General features: G+C 61.5%; 3 protein-coding genes and 2 non-coding genes across 5 annotated transcripts; 1 reads left to right on the forward strand and 4 right to left on the reverse strand.

Moving 5' to 3' along the window:
• Positions 1-181: 181 nt before the first annotated feature.
• TNPO2 (transportin 2) lies at positions 182-9,857 on the reverse strand. The gene is made up of 25 exons (XM_090128770.1): positions 9,680-9,857; positions 8,737-8,845; positions 7,814-7,889; positions 7,566-7,715; positions 7,351-7,457; positions 7,117-7,250; positions 6,553-6,634; positions 6,345-6,467; positions 6,133-6,251; positions 5,954-6,014; positions 5,083-5,248; positions 4,585-4,737; positions 4,280-4,505; positions 3,477-3,648; positions 2,848-2,934; positions 2,647-2,754; positions 2,402-2,560; positions 2,223-2,310; positions 2,004-2,102; positions 1,819-1,914; positions 1,619-1,694; positions 1,418-1,517; positions 1,232-1,306; positions 1,008-1,139; positions 182-754 (listed from the first exon to the last, which is right to left on the reverse strand). The coding sequence occupies exons 2-24, from the start codon at positions 8,833-8,835 to the stop codon at positions 1,032-1,034; spliced, it is 2,664 nt and encodes an 887-aa protein (XP_089984896.1). The 5' UTR covers positions 8,836-8,845; positions 9,680-9,857; the 3' UTR covers positions 182-754; positions 1,008-1,031.
• LOC116243095 (small nucleolar RNA SNORD41) lies at positions 4,147-4,217 on the reverse strand. The gene has a single exon (XR_004169877.2). It is a non-coding gene; the product is annotated as a small nucleolar RNA SNORD41 (small nucleolar RNA).
• On the reverse strand, positions 5,767-5,833 carry LOC116243094 (small nucleolar RNA SNORD41). Its single transcript, XR_004169876.1, has one exon. It is a non-coding gene; the product is annotated as a small nucleolar RNA SNORD41 (small nucleolar RNA).
• A 566-nt stretch (positions 9,858-10,423) lies between the features above and the next one.
• On the reverse strand, positions 10,424-12,331 carry TRIR (telomerase RNA component interacting RNase). The gene is made up of 3 exons (XM_031614176.2): positions 12,046-12,331; positions 11,239-11,316; positions 10,424-10,856 (listed from the first exon to the last, which is right to left on the reverse strand). The coding sequence occupies exons 1-3, from the start codon at positions 12,277-12,279 to the stop codon at positions 10,749-10,751; spliced, it is 420 nt and encodes a 139-aa protein (XP_031470036.1). The 5' UTR covers positions 12,280-12,331; the 3' UTR covers positions 10,424-10,748.
• A 153-nt stretch (positions 12,332-12,484) lies between these two features.
• Positions 12,485-15,743, forward strand: GET3 (guided entry of tail-anchored proteins factor 3, ATPase). Its single transcript, XM_031614174.2, has 7 exons — positions 12,485-12,674; positions 13,086-13,233; positions 13,454-13,602; positions 13,674-13,824; positions 13,959-14,066; positions 14,708-14,905; positions 15,381-15,743. The coding sequence occupies exons 1-7, from the start codon at positions 12,517-12,519 to the stop codon at positions 15,510-15,512; spliced, it is 1,044 nt and encodes a 347-aa protein (XP_031470034.2). The 5' UTR covers positions 12,485-12,516; the 3' UTR covers positions 15,513-15,743.
• The last annotated feature ends 83 nt before the right edge of the window (positions 15,744-15,826 follow it).

Consider the following 15,826-nt stretch of genomic DNA (forward strand, 5'->3'; position numbering starts at 1 on the left):
GAAGAAAGAAGACAGCAGGCCCGAGGCGTCATCAGAAAGCGCCGGAAGTCGGCCACGTGCGGCCGTCCTATTGCCGCGCCATTGAGGAAACGATGCCCTCAAAGCCACCGCCCCCCCCAGCACTGCACGTCCACCCTCCCCCCATCCCCCAGCCGCGTAATGAAGAGCTCAGAGCCGCGCGGATGATGAAGGAAATTCATTGCCGAGAAGGAAATAAGGGGGAAGGTGGGAACCCCCTCCCCCCGACACCAGGGCCCGCCCCCTCCCCGGGTCCCCCCTCCCAGCGCCCCCCCCAGCGCCCCTCCCATCCTCCTCCTCCCTCCCGCCCCCTCCCCCCCCTTTTTGTAAACGGTAAAAAACGGAACAAAACGGGCAAAAAACGCGGGGAGGGGGCATCGACCACCGCCCCCCCACCTCAGGGGGTCTCTACGTGTCCCTACGTGGGGGAGGGGCGCCATGCGTTGGAAGGGGGGGGGGCAGCGTAGAGAGGAAAAAAGAAGGGGGGGGACACCCCGCGTTGGCCCCTTTTTGCTCCAATTTTTGCGTTTTCCACCCCAAAACCTACCTCGGGGGGGGGCCCCGACCACCCCCCACCCCCCCACTGCCTCCCCTCCCCCCACCCCCCGAGGAGGGGGGGTACAGATCTGGGGCCCCCCCGCAGTGGCTGGGGCTGGGCCCGGGGGGGCTCCTCCCGACCCCCCCCCTCCCCCCGGGGGCCATCTGCTCCGACTGCCGTCCTGACAGCGCCGCTGACCTGCGAAGAAAAGGCGGGGGGGGGGTCTCAGGAATTGCTGGGGTCATTCAGGGACTGGGCAGCCTCAGGAGTCGGTAGGATTTTGGAGGGTGGGGGGATTTTTTAGGTGCAGAGCGTTCATCCATACCCCAAAAGGACCCGGGGAGCGGTGAGGAAAGGGGGAGGCAGGGGTTTTTGGGGTTCATGGGGTGGTCGTGGGGGGAGGATGGAGGTTTCTTTTGTTGGGGGGGGGGGAACTCCTCCATGCCCCCACCTGGTCCCGGTGCCTGCGTCCGCCTTACACCCCATAGAACGCCGCCAGGCGATCCTTGAGCAGCGGAGGGAACTGCTCTGAGAATTGGTGCCAGTTGTCCTCACCCACCTGGTCCTTGAAGCCGTGCAGGATCTGAGGAGGGGGTCAATAAATGAGGGGGGGGGTCAATAAATTGTGTATGTGTGGAGGGGTGGGCATTTGCACCATCCCCAAATCCCACTGACCTTATAGAACATGTCCCTCAGGTCGTCCTTGGGGCTCACCCACGATGCCACTGCGTCGCAGAAGAAGATGAAATCCTGGAGGAGAAGAAGGGGGGGGGGTGGGGAGGGTATAAAACTGGTCAGAAGAAGATGGGGGGGGGGAGGAGGGGAAATGAGGTGAAATAATGGAAGCCCCCCCCCCCAAACCTGCACGACACCGCCGGGGTTCACCCCGATCATCACACAGATCCCACGGAACGCAGAGTCCTTCTCCTCGTTGTCACGGATGTTGCGCAGGGAGGTGCACCTGGGGGGTGGGAGGGGGGGGGGGGTCAGACCTCACCGGGGAACACGGGGAGGAGCCATAACCCCCCCCCCCTGCACACACACACACCCCATAATACTCACCAGGGGCGGATGAACTGCTGCAGCATCGGGGCCACCTCCTGCGGGCAGACGAAGCCCAAACGCCCGATGGTGATGGCTGTTGGATGAAGGGGGAGGGGGGACAGTTTTGGGAACAGCTCTGGGACATGGCAACCTTCCTCCTCCCCCCCCCTTACCCAAATTAACCCTCCACCCCCCTCTGCCCCCCCCCAGCCCCTCACCTGTGTTCTCCAGCAGCGTTTTGGGGGTGTTGGGGCGGTTGATGATCTCCACCAGATTGTTCAGCACCATCTGGACGTAGGGCTGCATCTCCGCCCCTGCCAAAAAGGGGGGTGAGGAGGGGGGGGGTGTCAGGAAGCAGGGGGGGAGAAGTCCCGGGGGTGGGGGTCCAGGAGGGGGCACTCACCCATCTGCATGCAGATCTCCCCAATGGCCCACGTAGCGTTGTTGCAGACGGAGATGAACTCGGGATTGAGGTTGGTACCCAGGATGGGCATGAACTCAGCTGGGGGGATGCAGGGTTAAGGTTGGGTTCCCCCCACCGCATTTTTTTTGACGGTGTCCCCATTCTTTCATGGGGGGGATTCTAAGACCTGGCCCTCCCCCCCCCAGCCCCGCTACGCACCGATGCAGGGTTTGACGTGCACGAAGCAGGCTTTGGTGAGATCTCCAAGAAGGGCAAAGGAGCTCTGCCGTACCTCAGGCATGGTGTCCTGCATTGGGACATCGCATTCCCCATGAGGATGTGGTCCTAAATTCAGGGTGGGGGTCTCAAGGGCTGCCCCCCCCCTCCCGCCCCCTCACCTGCATGCACTGGAAGAGCAGCGTCATGATGTTGCTGCGGGCCACCAACTGCTCCACGTGGCAGCCCAGCCCCTCTGCCAGCCCGCTCAGCAGATCCAGTGCCACGATCATGAAGTCCTTATCGGGTGCCTCGTACTGATCGGGGTGCTGGTTGTACATCTGAGGGGGAACAGCAGCCTGTCACCCCCCCTCCTTTCCCCAAAATCCCAAACAACCCACCCCAGGAGCATGGGGCTGCCTCTCACCATGGCCTGAGCCAATGTCTTCTGCACCAACGTGACGCAGCGCTGGTAGACGGGCTCACAGTAGGGCAGGAAGCCGCTCTGCAGGGCTGTGGCCACGGAGGAGAGGCACTAAGGGGGAAAGGGAGGCACTGTGTGTGGGGTGGGGGCATTTCCTGGCATGGGGGGGGGTCTGGCCTGCATCCTCCCCCCGCCACAGCGCACCTCCAGCAGCGGGAAGAGATCCTTGTCCTCATCTTTCAGCTCATTCCATTTCTGGATAAGGGGGGGCATCAGCTTCTGGATGTACTCCTGGGGTGGGGAAGGGAGAGGACAACAAATGGGGTGGGGGTGGCACTGTTACAGAGGTATGGGGCCATGATGGAGTCATTATGGGGAGCACAGGAACATTGTGGGGTCTTCAAGAGGGACAAAATGGGGACGTGGGGTTGTCATGGGGTCATGAAGGGGCACCCAGAGCAGTCATGGGGTCATTAAGGAGGACGTGGGGTTGTCATGGGGTCAGTGGGGACACAGAGGGCAATTGTGGGGTCATGAGATGGGACATGGGGTTATCACAAAGTCATTGGAGGGGTCACACAGGGTCACTGGGGAGACATGGGGCCTTTGTGGGGGACATAAAACCACCAGGGGTTATTAGGAGAGATACTGGGGCAGGGGAGATATGGGGTTGCTCCCCACTCAGCCCAGGGACCATCAGACCATCGGGATCCACACAGCAGTTCAGGATTCGAATGTCTGTTGTACAATATCATCATTGATCCCAGGCAATAAAAATGGGGCAGAAAAGGACCAAAAAAGGGCCAAAAAAAGACCAAACCCCCACAGCGTACCGGCTGGTTGAGGTGATGCCCCACAGAGTCGGCCAAAGTCCCGATGGCATCGTAGAGGATGAGCAGATTCTTGTGCTGGTATTTCCCAAAGGCAAACACCAACGTGTCCAGGATGAAGCTGAGATATGGGACCAGCTCGGTGCACGCCTCTTCCTCCAGCGTGGCGAAGGCGCTGGGATATGGGGGGCAGAGTCAGTGGCCCCATAAGGCTGAGATGGTTGCCCCCTAGGGGTGATGTGGGGCCATCGTGGGGTCGTGGAGAGGGATGTGGGGTTGTTAGAAGGTCGCTGAGGGGGACACGGGGCCATCGTGGGGTCACTGGGGGATCAGAGGGCTGTCGGGGGGTCATTAGAGGGAATGTGAGGGGGATGTGGGGCTGTTATGGGGTCACTATGGGGACATAAGGTCATTCAGAAGGATGTAGGGCTGTCACAGGGCCATTGGAGGGCATAAAGGGGGATGGCAGGGGGGTATTTGGGGGACATGGGGTTGTCATGGTGTTAATGAGGCACCATGAGGTCACTGGGAGGGGATATTTGGGGGACACAGGGTTGCTGTGGGGTCACTGTGGAGACATAAGGTCATTAAGAGGGATGTAGGGCAGTCACAGGGCCATTGTGGGGGCATAAAGGGGGGGTATTTGGGGGACATGGGGTTGTTGTGGGGATGTTGGGGTCAGACAGTACGAATACAGCAGCATCACAGCGAACTCAACGCATCACAAACTGTCATCACCCCCCTCTCCTCCCCCCCAAAGAAATAAAAAAGGGGGTTGGGGGGGATTCGGGGTCCCCGGGGTTCACCTGCAGGCCGCCTCCTGCACCCTTTTGTTGCTGTCCAGGATACGTTTGAGCAGCTCAGTCATGAGGGGCTTCAGGTAGAGGTCGGGGGGCTGCCCCACAACCCAGTGCGCGTAGCGGCTCAGCGTCCAGCAGGCGATGGAGCGAACCAAGGCCTTCTTGTCAGCCAGGCAGCGGATCAGGTGTGGGATCAGCTCTGGTAGGTAGGGCACCATGCCCTGCATGCAGCCTGGGGGCACAGCAGGGTGAGAGCCCTGCCCTATGGGGGTAGTTTAGGGGGGAGTTTGGGGCTGAGAGACCCTTCCGACCTTCAGCAATGGCGCCCAGCACCAAAATGCCCGACTCCTTGATGACCCATTCGGGGTGGAACAGCAGCTCCTTCAGCAGGGGCAGCAGGTGGGGCAGCAGCTCTTCCCGAAAGACGTTGGCCAAAACATCCAGGGCGGCCGCCGAGCACTTCCCTATGGGGACAGCAATCACTCCACTAATTAACACCTGATAATGGCACCCCAAGGACTCCCTCGCCATCTTCACACCCCACTGTGCCATCAGAGGAGGGTTTGTGGGTACGAACACGACGAAGGCTTTGGGGTTTCTCTCTTTGTTCTCATCCCTCATCCCCTCCAAGTGCCACCAGCAAAGGCTGTGGGGACGGATGGACGCCCCAAAATGACACCCCATCCCCTTCAACATCCCCCATCCGCCACCACGGGGTGGGGGATGGACCGACACCCCCAAAGGGCAGGGAGATTGGGGTCAGACGGACACCCTGGTGAGGACAGACGGACAGCAGCCCCCCCCCATACTGAGGTTCCAGTCGGACAAAGTGTCGTCGTCGTCCTCGTCCTCCCCATCCTCGGGGTCGGGCGGCCGCTCCTCCTCGTGCTGCAGAGTCACCGTGCGGGATTTGTGGAAGCGTGGTTTGATGTCCTGCTCGCTGTCAGGGATGGCCTCGTCCTCCTCCACGTCACCCTGGGTGGGGGGGGAAAGTGGGGGTCAGCCCCATGGTGGGTTGGGGGGCGGGAGAAGTCATTAGGAGGGATGTAGGGCTGTCACATAGCCATTGTGGGGGGAAAAGGGGGGATACCGAGGGGATGTTTGGGGGCTAAGGAGTTGCTATGCGGCTACTGAGCCACCTTAGGGGGATATTTGGGGGACATGGGTTGTTGTGGGGTCACTATGGGGACGTAAGGTCCTCAGGAAGGATGTCGGATGGTCATAGGGCCACTGTAGGGGCATAAAGGGGGGATGCCAGGGGAGATGCTACGGGGACATGGGGCTGACATGGGGTCATTATGGGGGCATAAGGTCGTCAGGAGGGATGTAGGGCTGTCACAGGGCCATTGTGGGGGCATAAGAGAGGATATTTGAGGGATATTTGGGGGACATGGGGTTATTGTGGGGTTACTGGGCCACCATGGGGCCACTGGGGGGATATTTGGGGGACATGGGGTCCTTGTGGGGACGGCGCTGTGGCAGTGGGGGGACCCCCGGATCAGGCAGTACGAACACAACAGCCATCACTGCCATCAGCTGTGGGTCTGTCATCACCTCCGGGACGTCCACACAGCTCCCAGTGCTCCCAGTTAAACCAGTAGCAGCATGGGGGGGCTGTAAGTCCCAGCGCTGGGCTGGGGGGCTGCCCCTACCCCTCCCTCCCAACCCCACACCCCTCACCTTAAGGAGGATGATGTCGATCTCGGAGTACTTCATGCCGTTCACCAGGATGGGGATGAGCCTGCAGGTGGTGGAGGGGAGGGGGACGGGGGGGGCGAAACGAAGTGCTGAGGGGCTCTGGGGGTCTCTGGGGGGGGGGAGGGGGTTCAGGGGGATAGGACCCCCCCTCACACACTCACTGCACCAGATGGGACGTCAGCACCTCCTTGCAGATGGGCTGCTCTGCCAGCGTCAGCCAGAACTCGCACGCCTCCAAGGCCACGTTCTCATCGCTGTCCTGCGTCCGCTGCAGCATATACTGGGGGGAGAGGGAAATTTCAGCCCCCAGAGCTGCCCCCCTCCCCCCCCACCACCTACACCCTCCCCAAAACCCCCCCCTCTTGTCACCCACCTGGATGATGCTGTGCATGTGGGGGATGAGGCGGTCGATGCGGACCTCCAGGAGCATCACCAGAGCTCGGCAGACGTTCTTCCTCACTTCGGGGTCCTCATCCACAGCCAGAGCAAAGAGGTGCTGTGGGGGGAGGGGGCAAATTGAACACAGCATCCCCTCCCCCGGCCCACTGTACCCTCCCCAGCCCAGTTTTCCCCACCCCCACCTCAATGAAGGTGTCGATGTTCTCCATCAGCGCCTGAGCGCGGTCCATGATGAACTGATTGACGCAGGCGATGGCATGGGACCTGGTTGGAGGCAGGGGGGGGGAAAGGGAGGGGCACAGATTGTTATGGACTCATTAACTAATGAAGGAGAACTGGGAGGGGCTCCCCGTTCCACCCCCAAACCCCAAATGCTCATTTTCCCTTCTCGTGTTCACCTGGGATGGAGAGACCCCAAATCCCAGAGTGTTATAGGGGGGGAAATGGGGGGAATCAAGTGGGTCCCAGTGGGGTTTGGGGGCACAGAGCATGGGAGGGGACAAGGATACAACGAAGGGGGGCTGCTCAGCCTGGGTCCATCTAAGAATGGGGAGAAAAGTGAACCAAACCTGGTAGTGGGGGCGTGAAAGCAGCACCTCCCATTCCAACACATTAAACCTCCCCACAGCACCCTTATCTCTAACCCTTATCATGTCCCCAGCTGGAGCCAAGTCCTGTCCCGTCCCCCCCAGCCCCTCCAAACCCAATTTTGAGTTTTTTTTCTCCCAAATCTGCCGCTCTCACACCTGATTTTAGGGCTGCAGTGCTTGAAGAACTGCAGGAATTTGGGGATCATGACGTTGAGCGGCCGGTTGAGTGCATCGCTGTCCAGGAGCTCCGAGGAATCCTCACAGATCTTCTGCAGCGCCCCAAACGCCCCCTGCGTGCCCACAGAGGGGGGGGTCAGTGCCCTCCAGGACCCCCCCAGCCCCACACGGACCCCCACCCTTCCCCCCCAGCCCCAACCCCCAGCCCCACACCTCGCACGTGTTGTAGTCCTCGGAGTTGAGCAGGTTGCAGAGCTGTGGGAGCAGCTCCGGCCACATCTGCAGCTCCCCTTTGGAAGCGATGGTGGTGATGAGGATACCTACAAGGAGGGGGGGGGGGTGGCACAGTGAGCTCCCAGGTTGGGGAGAAGGGGGGGTCAGGATGTGGGTTTGGGGTGGGGTTTTTCCTTTCCTCCCCCCCCCCTCACCGATGGTGGCGCGGATGAGGGAGGAGGCGTCGCCGATGTTGTTGAGGCATTCCTGCTTGATGAACTCGGCCACAGGGGGGGGGAAGCTCTGATAGTGAGCCTTGACGTTGTTCTTTAGGATCAGGCCGCTCAGCGACCGCGTGGGTTCATCTGGGGGGGGGTCAGTGGGTGGGTTTTGGGGTGGGGGGGGCTGAGAGTGAGCTCCGTCAGCCCCCACACCCCCCTCATCCCCCCGGGTGCAAACACACCTTCGGATTTGAGGCGGGTCAGAACGAAGATCAGGTAGTTGTTGAAGTCGGGGAATTGGTTGAGCTGCTTCAGTTTCTGTGGTGTGGGGTTAAGGATGGGAACTGGGGGGGGTGGGACACAGACTGGGGCAGGAGGAGGAAGGATAAGGATTGGAACAGGATGGGGACAAATAGAAAGATGTGGGGACATGAAGGGGGCAGAGCATAAAGCAGGACAGATGGACCCAGATGGGGACAAGGGTTGATATGGGATAGGACAAGAAAAAGTATGGGGACAGCACAGAGGTGAGATGGAACAGGAATCAGGAAAGGGAGGAGACCAGAAAAAGAATGGGAGAGGTGTGGGATGGGACAAGGACAGAAATAAAGACTGGGATGGGGAAACGATGAGAGACAGATTGTGAAAGTAATAGGAAAAGGATTGGGGTAAAGGGGAAATGGAAATGGGACAAGGAAGGGAAAGATTGGGGCAGGAAGGAAATGGGATAAGGGATTGGGATGAGATAAGGATGGGGTCAGGGATTGGGGTCAAGGATGGGGATGGGACAAGAACGGGGATGGGGAATGGGGCCAGGTATGGGATAAAGATGGGGTCAAGGATGGGGATGGGATCAGGGATTTGGGATGGGTCAAGGATGGGGTCAGGGATGGGACAAAGTTGGGGATGGGGATTGGAGCCAGGGATGGGATAAGGATGGGGTCAGGGATGGGGATGATGGGATGGGAACAGGATAAGAACAGGAACAAAACAGGAAGGGAGAGAGACCAGAGCAGACTGGGACAAGAAAGGACAAGAACGGGGTCAGGGACAGGATGAGATGGAGCAGAATGGGGACCACCACCCACCTCAACCCCCCCAAACGCTCCCCTTTCACCCCCCCCCCCCAGCTGACCCCACTGCAGCCCCACAGATGCACGGATACGTCCTGCACGACGCGCTGCGTGGCCGTGTTGGGGGACTGCGAGTCCTTCAGCAGCTGCAGCACCTGCTGCAATCCCTGCTCATCTGGCTGCCAGTCCATGGCGGTGGCCCTGGGGGGGTTGGGGGGGGGGGGGGGAAGACCTCAGGTGTGGGGGTGGCGTTAAACCCCCCTTGTGCCCCCCAGCCCCCAATTAACCCCAATTCTTCCACCCACTTTTTCTCCTTCTTCTCATTCCCCCCACAGCACCAATGACCCCCCCAGATCCTCCCCCCCTCCCGGTCCCAGCTACCCCCCAACATTCTCTTCCATCTCCCCGCTTTCCCAGCCCCCTTGCCCCCAATTCCTCCTCCCCCACACCCCATTCTCCCCCTTCCAGGCCCCATTCTGTCCCCCCAAATTAAACCCAATTAATCCCCCTCCTCCCCACAGTTTTCCCCCTTCCCCCCCCCGGCCCCATTAATCCACAGATACCCCCCATTCCCTTCCCTTGGCCTCCTACAAACCCCCAAAGCCCCCCCAGTTGACCCCCATCCTCCCCCAATTCTCCACTCAGATCCCCCTTAAAGCCCCATTTTGCAACGAAACCCCCCACCCTCATTTTACCCCTATAAGGTCCCAATTACCCCCCATTACCCCCCCACCTCTCCTCCTTGCCCTATTTCCCCCCCAGCCCCATTTACCCCCCCCGGACCGCCCCATTTCCCCCCCGATCCCCCCTCCTTCCCCCCGATCCTTCTCCACCCCCCTCCTTAGGCCCCACTCCCCCCCCCAGGCCCACATCCGTCCCCCACCCCCATCTCCCTACCTTAGGCCCCATTCCCACCCCCCAGGCCCCTCCCACCCCCACAGACCCCCTTCCCCCCCCTCCTCACGCCCCTTTCCCCGTTCCAGGCCCACTTCCACCCCCTCAAGCTCCGTTCTCCCCCCCCGCTCCTCCCCGTACCTCCCGGGGGTCGCTCCCGAGCCCGGGGGGGGGCGCCGGGGCGGAGGGCTGAGCTCGGCCTGGGGGCACCGGGCGCTGCCCGCGGATCGCGGCACGCGGGCACTGACCCACGCCGGCCACCGTACGCCGCACCACGTGACCACGTGAGAGCGCGAGAGGCTGCCTGCGTCTGGCGGCGGGGTTTATACCGGAAGGGGCTGTGTCTATACCGGAAGGGGTGGGGCCTATATCGGAAGTGGTGTTGCGCATGCGCACAGCGCATCCTTCAACTTCCGGACTACATTTCCCACCTCTCGGGCCCCGCCCTGCGCCGTCCCGGTTCTACAGCGCTGGTCTGGGAGCTGTGGGAGGAGGAACTGAGGTGTACTGACAGAACTGGGACGGGTGAAGTAAGGGAACGGGGAGCAGTGGGAGAGCAGCAAATGGGGAAACTGGGTTCAGTGGGAGGGGAGAAGTGGGGAACTCCAGGGGAACTGGAGGCACTGGGAGAAGGGAACGAGGGTGCGTTAGGGGTAGGAAACTGGGGGCACAAACCTGGGGGCACCGGGAAAGGAGAACCTCAACATCACCCCATCCCACCTCCCCTAAAAGGATTTGGACACTGCTTTTAGGGGCACAACGAGGTTTGGGCATCACCTCCCACCAGCAGAACCCCAAAACCACAAACTTATGGTGACAGCAGAAGTGCTGAGCTGGGCAGGAAAACCACAGCGCAGCCCCCAGCCCAAAAACACCACCACACTCTCCAAAACCTCCGAGATCTTTAATGAAGCAACAGCAGCACCTCTCCCCTCAGCCTCCCCCAGTTCTCCATTTTTAACCCCAAAACGGAGTCGGGTAGGGGGAAGGGGAGGGGGGGAACGTGGCTGTGAGGGTCCTGCAGAGGGGGTGAGCAGCAGGCAGGGGGCTGTGCCCCCCACCCCACCCTCCCCCAAGGTATCACAGGCGGCAGAGTCCTGGGGTGCAGTGGGGATATATATATTTGTACATATAAAAACGCCGGGAAGGAGCCGCCTGTGCCCTTAAATAATTAATTATGTACAGTAATTATGTCCTGGGAGTGGGGTGGTTATTTCACCAGGGGCCGCGTTTTGTCGTCATCACTGCACTGATGTGCTTTGTACTTCTTCACCTCTGCCATGTATTTGGCCCAGGCGTCACCTTTACTCGTCAAAACCTGAGAAAAGGGGGGAAAAAAAAATAATGAGGGGGAATGGGGAGCACTGGGAAACTGACCTGGAGCATATGGGGGGAGAACTGGGAGCTCTGGGAGGGGAGAAATGGGGGTATTGGGGTGCAAAAGGACCGAGAAACTGGAAGCGTTGGAGAGGATTGGGAGAGGGAAGCACTGCGAGAACTTCAATGGGGGGGAAATGGGAGCAGAGTGCACAGCCCTGGTGGGATGAGGTAGGGTGGACCCAACGGAGGCTGTTTGTCCCCGTGGCTTCAGGAACAGGGCCAAAATCCCAGCAGAGAGTGGGATCCCCCGTTCCACACAGGCACCCCGAGGTGAAGGGGGCGGGGGGGTCACAGCCCCACTCCCCCCCCCCCATCCTTACCTCCTCGTCGGTCTTTTGCTTCTTTGCCACCACGCCAGTCTTCAGGGCCAGTTTGTTTCCCCCTCGCCTCCTGCCCACCTGGTGAAGGGACAGAAGACTGCCAGCGTTACGCACGCGGGGACAGCATCACCCCCTGCACAACGGAACCGGAGGGCCGTCCGTCAGGGCCGCTGCATCCCTCTGTCCGTCCATCCCATCCCACGGACAGGCAGCTTCTCAGGGAAGGGGGTTGGCAACGCTGGGAGGAGCCCCCAAAAACCCCTTTGGGGTACAGAGGCGTTGGGGTCACCCCACTTCTTTGAGGACTGAGGGTTTCAGTGCTCCCCGCTTCAGCTCAAAGGGTCCCAGCATCCCCAGAGGGCCCCAGGAAGGTCTGTCTGTGAAATCAGAGTCCAAGAGGGTCTCCATGCTCCACCCAGACTCCTCTCCAGCCCTTTTAGGGCCCTCCTGTGACACAAGGCCAGGGGTCCTCCCATACAAGGGGGATCTGAGGGTCTCAGTGCTCCCTCCCCGAGAATTCCTTCGGCTCAAAGGGCCTCAGCACCCACCGAAGCCCCACAGGACTCTCAAGAAAGCCTGTCTGTGAAACGGGCCCGGGATTCTCCCGAAGAAAAGGGCTGAGATGGGCTCAGTTCCACCCCGAAGCCCCCTCCCACTTTGGCTCACAGGGCCCCAGCGGTCACCGCAACCCTCAAAGGACCCCCGTGATACCGGGGCCCGAGGCCCTCCCTCAGGAAGGGACTCTGAGGAGGCCGCACCCGGGCGGGGAGGAGGGAAGGAGGAGGCCGCGGCCCCCCACGTCCTTACGAAGCCCAGAGCGCCGCCGCTCCTCTTCGCCCCATCGGCCGAGCGGTGCGGGCCAGGCCCGGCCCCTCCGGTAGCCTCTGCCGCGGCCGCCGCTTCGCGTTCCCGCTGCTGTTCCGCCTCCATCTTCCGTTTGAACAGCTCCAGGAAGCTGCCGTCATTGGCGAAGACGTTCACACCGCCGCCGGGCCCAGGAGGCGGCGACGGGGCCTCCCCCTCATCGCCGTGCGCCTCCATCTTCTTCCCCCTCCGCCGCCGCCGCGGGGCACGCCGGGAAATGCGCGGCGACGCGTGATGACGTCAGCACCCTGCGCGGGGGCTGATGGGATGGCGTTGCCCGGCAACCCGCGGCATTACCCCGCCTCTCCGCGGATTGACGGGCCTACCGCCCAATCCGAGTGCGGAGGTGTGGAAGGGTGGAGGAGCGGTAGCCAATCAGCGCAGCGGGAGTGCTGGCGGCGGCGCAGGGGGAAGATGGCGGCGGCGGGCGGATGGGGGCCGGAGGCGGAGGAGTTCGAGGATGCGCCCGACGTGGAGCCGCTGGAGCCTACGCTGGCAAACATCATCGAGCAGCGGAGCCTCAAATGGATCTTCGTGGGGGGGAAAGGCGGCGTGGGCAAAACTACGTGCAGGTGGGGGGGGTGTGGGGCCTAGTCCGAGCGGGGGAGCGGCGCTGAGGGCCTCAAGGCGGGGGGGGAGGGGGCCCTGTGGGCTGGGGGGGGGGTCCTATGGGGTGGGAGATCTGACTGTGGCGTGAGGGGCACCGAGGGATAGGGATTAGTGTGAGGTGCGGATCGTCGTGGGGTGGGGTTCGTATGCGGTGGGGTCCCGTGCGTGGGGGTCCGTGTGGGATGGAGAGCGCTGTGGGGTGGGGGTCACTGTGGGGTAGGGGTCGCTGGGTGGGATGCATATGCGGTGGGGGTCCCGTGGGGGGGGGTTGCTGTGGGATGGAGGTCACTGTGGGGTGGGAGTCACTGTAGGGTGGGAGTCGCTGTAGGGTGGGGGTCTGTGGGCTGCCCCCCCCCGTCACCACCGCCCCGCAGCTGCAGCCTGGCCGTGCAGCTGTCCAAGGTTCGTGAGAGCGTCCTCATCATCTCCACCGACCCCGCACACAACATCTCCGACGCCTTCGACCAGAAGTTCTCTAAAGTCCCCACCAAAGTGAAGGGCTACGACAACCTCTTCGCCATGGTGAGGCTGCAGGGGGGTCACCCCCACCCCACAGTGATCCTCTCCCTGTGGGATCCCCACCTTACGTGACCCCCATCTCATTAAATTCCCACCTGATGGGAGCTCCACCCTGCGGGACCCAACCCTATGGTACCCCCACTCCACACGTCCCCCACCCTGTGGGACCCCTCCCCCAAAAGCCCCTCTCCACGGAGCCCCCCCTGAACTCCACACCCCCCAGGAGATCGACCCCAGCCTGGGAGTGGCAGAACTCCCCGATGAGTTCTTTGAGGAAGACAACATGCTGAGCATGGGCAAGAAGATGATGCAGGAGGCCATGAGTGCCTTCCCTGGCATCGATGAGGCCATGAGTTACGCCGAGGTGATGAGGTGAGTTTGGGGTGAGCTGTGGGGTCAGCACCCCACAAGTGGCTCCTCTGAGCCCCCCCCCGGCCCTGCAGGTTGGTGAAGGGGATGAATTTCTCGGTGGTGGTTTTTGACACGGCGCCCACCGGGCACACGCTGCGGTTGCTCAACTTCCCCACCATCGTGGAACGAGGCCTGGGGCGGCTGATGCAGATCAAGAATCAGATCAGCCCCTTCATCTCTCAGGTGAGAGCTTGGGAAGGGGTCTGGGGGGTCCTGGTGGGTGGCAGCGTGGGGGTCGCGTGGCTGGAGCTTTGGGGACCCTATGGATGGTGCCGTGGGGATGCCGTGGTGATCTCCAAGCTGTTCTCCATCCATAGATGTGCAATATGTTGGGTCTGGGGGACATGAATGCTGACCAGCTGGCCTCCAAGCTGGAGGAAACTCTGCCCGTCATCCGCTCTGTCAGCGAGCAGTTCAAGGACCCTGTAAGGACACTGGGAGGGGGGGACACTGGGGAGGAGGTGGCACCTGGGAGGGAATGCCATCAGGGAGGGGATGTGGGGAGGGGAACAGGCTGAACAGGGCTGGCTGCATTCCTATGGGAATCCTATTGCCTTGGGGCTGGGCAGGGGATCCCCGGCAGTGGGGACACCCTGCGGACATCACAGGGGACACGTGGGATAGGGGGACACTGGGGTGGGGGTCAACAGGGAGGGGGTGTGGCTGAGCCAGTCTGTGGGCATTCCTGTGGGAATCCTGGGGCTGGGCAGGATCCCAGTGTTGGGGGCACCCTGGGGACATCGCAGGGGACACGTGGGATGGAGGGACACCAGGGAGGGGACACTGGAGTGGGGGTCGACAGGGAGGGGATGCATTCCTATGGGAATCCTGGGGTTGTGGGGCTGGGCAGGGGGTGCCTGGCAGTGGGAACATCATGGAGGGGGACATGAATGGAACGAGGGTGGAGTGAGGGTACAGGGATAGAAAATACCATGGAGCAGACATTGCCAAACCAAGGCCAGCTTGTCCAAGAGCATTCGTATGGGATTTGTGGGGTTGGGAAGGGGATGGCATGGGGCAGCTGAGTGCACTGGGGACAAACACGGGGTCACTGATGGCCCCACAGGAGCAGACGACGTTCATCTGTGTGTGCATCGCCGAGTTCCTGTCGCTGTACGAGACAGAGAGGCTGATCCAGGAGCTGGCAAAGTGCCGCATCGACACCCACAACATCGTGGTGAACCAACTCGTCTTCCCTGACCCACAGAGGCCCTGCAAGATGTGCGAGGCCAGGCACAAGATCCAGGCCAAGTACCTGGACCAGGTGCCAAGAGGAGGGGGGTGGATTTGGGGGGCAGAAATGAGGGGCAGCTGTGGTGGGGAGGGGGAAAATGGGGGGAGTGGGGACAGTGGGGGGACACTGCGTGCTTTTGGAAGGGACAAAAAACGTTTGCATTGGAAAGTAGGATTTGGGGGAGACCAAAATTTGGAGTGGTGGAGGCAGAATTTGGAGCTTGGATTTCTCCGCAGCTGTAGGGGGAGAGGGACTATGGGGGTCAGTTTGGGGGGAGGGGGAGGTAGGATCTTCTCCAGGTTTGGAGAAAGACAAGGGGGATTTACAGAGGGGAGTTTGGGGGCAGTCCAAAGTTTGGGGCTGGGGGAGGAGGATCTGGGGAGTTGGCATGGTTTGTGGGGGCAGTGTGGGATTGGCTGCAGGATTTGGGGCTCTCAGTCCCTCACCAACTCCAGGAGGGGGCAAGGGGGGGTCTGGATGTTACCATTTCTCTCTCTTCCCATAGATGGAGGATCTCTATGAGGATTTCCACATCGTCAAACTGCCGCTGCTGCCCCATGAGGTGCGCGGGGCCGACAAAGTCAACACCTTCTCCTCCCTCCTGCTGGACCCCTACCAGCCCCCCAGCCCCAAATAGCCCCCTGGCCCCAAGTAGTCCCTCGGGGGGAGGGGTGGGTGGTATTTATTCCCCCCCAGGAGGAGCAGACAGCTCTGTTCCCCCCCCCCCCCATACACCTCCCACACAACGTGGGGCTGACCAGCACCATGCCTCCCCCCGGGTGCTCACACCATCCTCACCCCCCACCCCAAATCTGGGGGGTAGCAGAAACGGTGACCTTGTGTAAATAATAAATTTGGGAAGAGGAGAGGGGAGGCTCTGAGGTTTTTGGGATCGGGTGGGTGGGGGGTGGGGAGGACCATGGGACACCAGGGGGGTTCTGAGGGTTTTGG

The sequence above is a fragment of the Phasianus colchicus genome, chromosome 34, assembly GCF_987193195.1.
Source record: "Phasianus colchicus chromosome 34, bPhaCol1.hap1.1, whole genome shotgun sequence".
In the NCBI taxonomy this organism is placed as follows: domain Eukaryota; kingdom Metazoa; phylum Chordata; class Aves; order Galliformes; family Phasianidae; genus Phasianus; species Phasianus colchicus.

Coding starts and splice junctions, on each gene's coding strand:
- TRIR (XM_031614176.2), bottom strand. CDS start 12,279: ATGGAGGCGCACGGCGATGAGGGGGAGGCCCCGTCGCCGCCTCCTGGG. Junction 11,317..12,045: donor GCGGCGGCGCTCTGGGCTTC/GTAAGGACGTGG, acceptor TCCCTTCACCAG/GTGGGCAGGAGGCGAGGGGG. Junction 10,857..11,238: donor AGCAAAAGACCGACGAGGAG/GTAAGGATGGGG, acceptor CCCTTTTCTCAG/GTTTTGACGAGTAAAGGTGA.
- TNPO2 (XM_090128770.1), bottom strand. CDS start 8,835: ATGGACTGGCAGCCAGATGAGCAGGGATTGCAGCAGGTGCTGCAGCTG. Junction 2,935..3,476: donor GGCATCACCTCAACCAGCCG/GTACGCTGTGGG, acceptor TCCCCACCCCAG/GAGTACATCCAGAAGCTGAT. Junction 1,140..1,231: donor TGAGGGACATGTTCTATAAG/GTCAGTGGGATT, acceptor CCCCCTCCTCAG/ATCCTGCACGGCTTCAAGGA.
- GET3 (XM_031614174.2), top strand. CDS start 12,517: ATGGCGGCGGCGGGCGGATGGGGGCCGGAGGCGGAGGAGTTCGAGGAT. Junction 13,603..13,673: donor AGTTACGCCGAGGTGATGAG/GTGAGTTTGGGG, acceptor CCGGCCCTGCAG/GTTGGTGAAGGGGATGAATT. Junction 14,067..14,707: donor GCGAGCAGTTCAAGGACCCT/GTAAGGACACTG, acceptor ATGGCCCCACAG/GAGCAGACGACGTTCATCTG.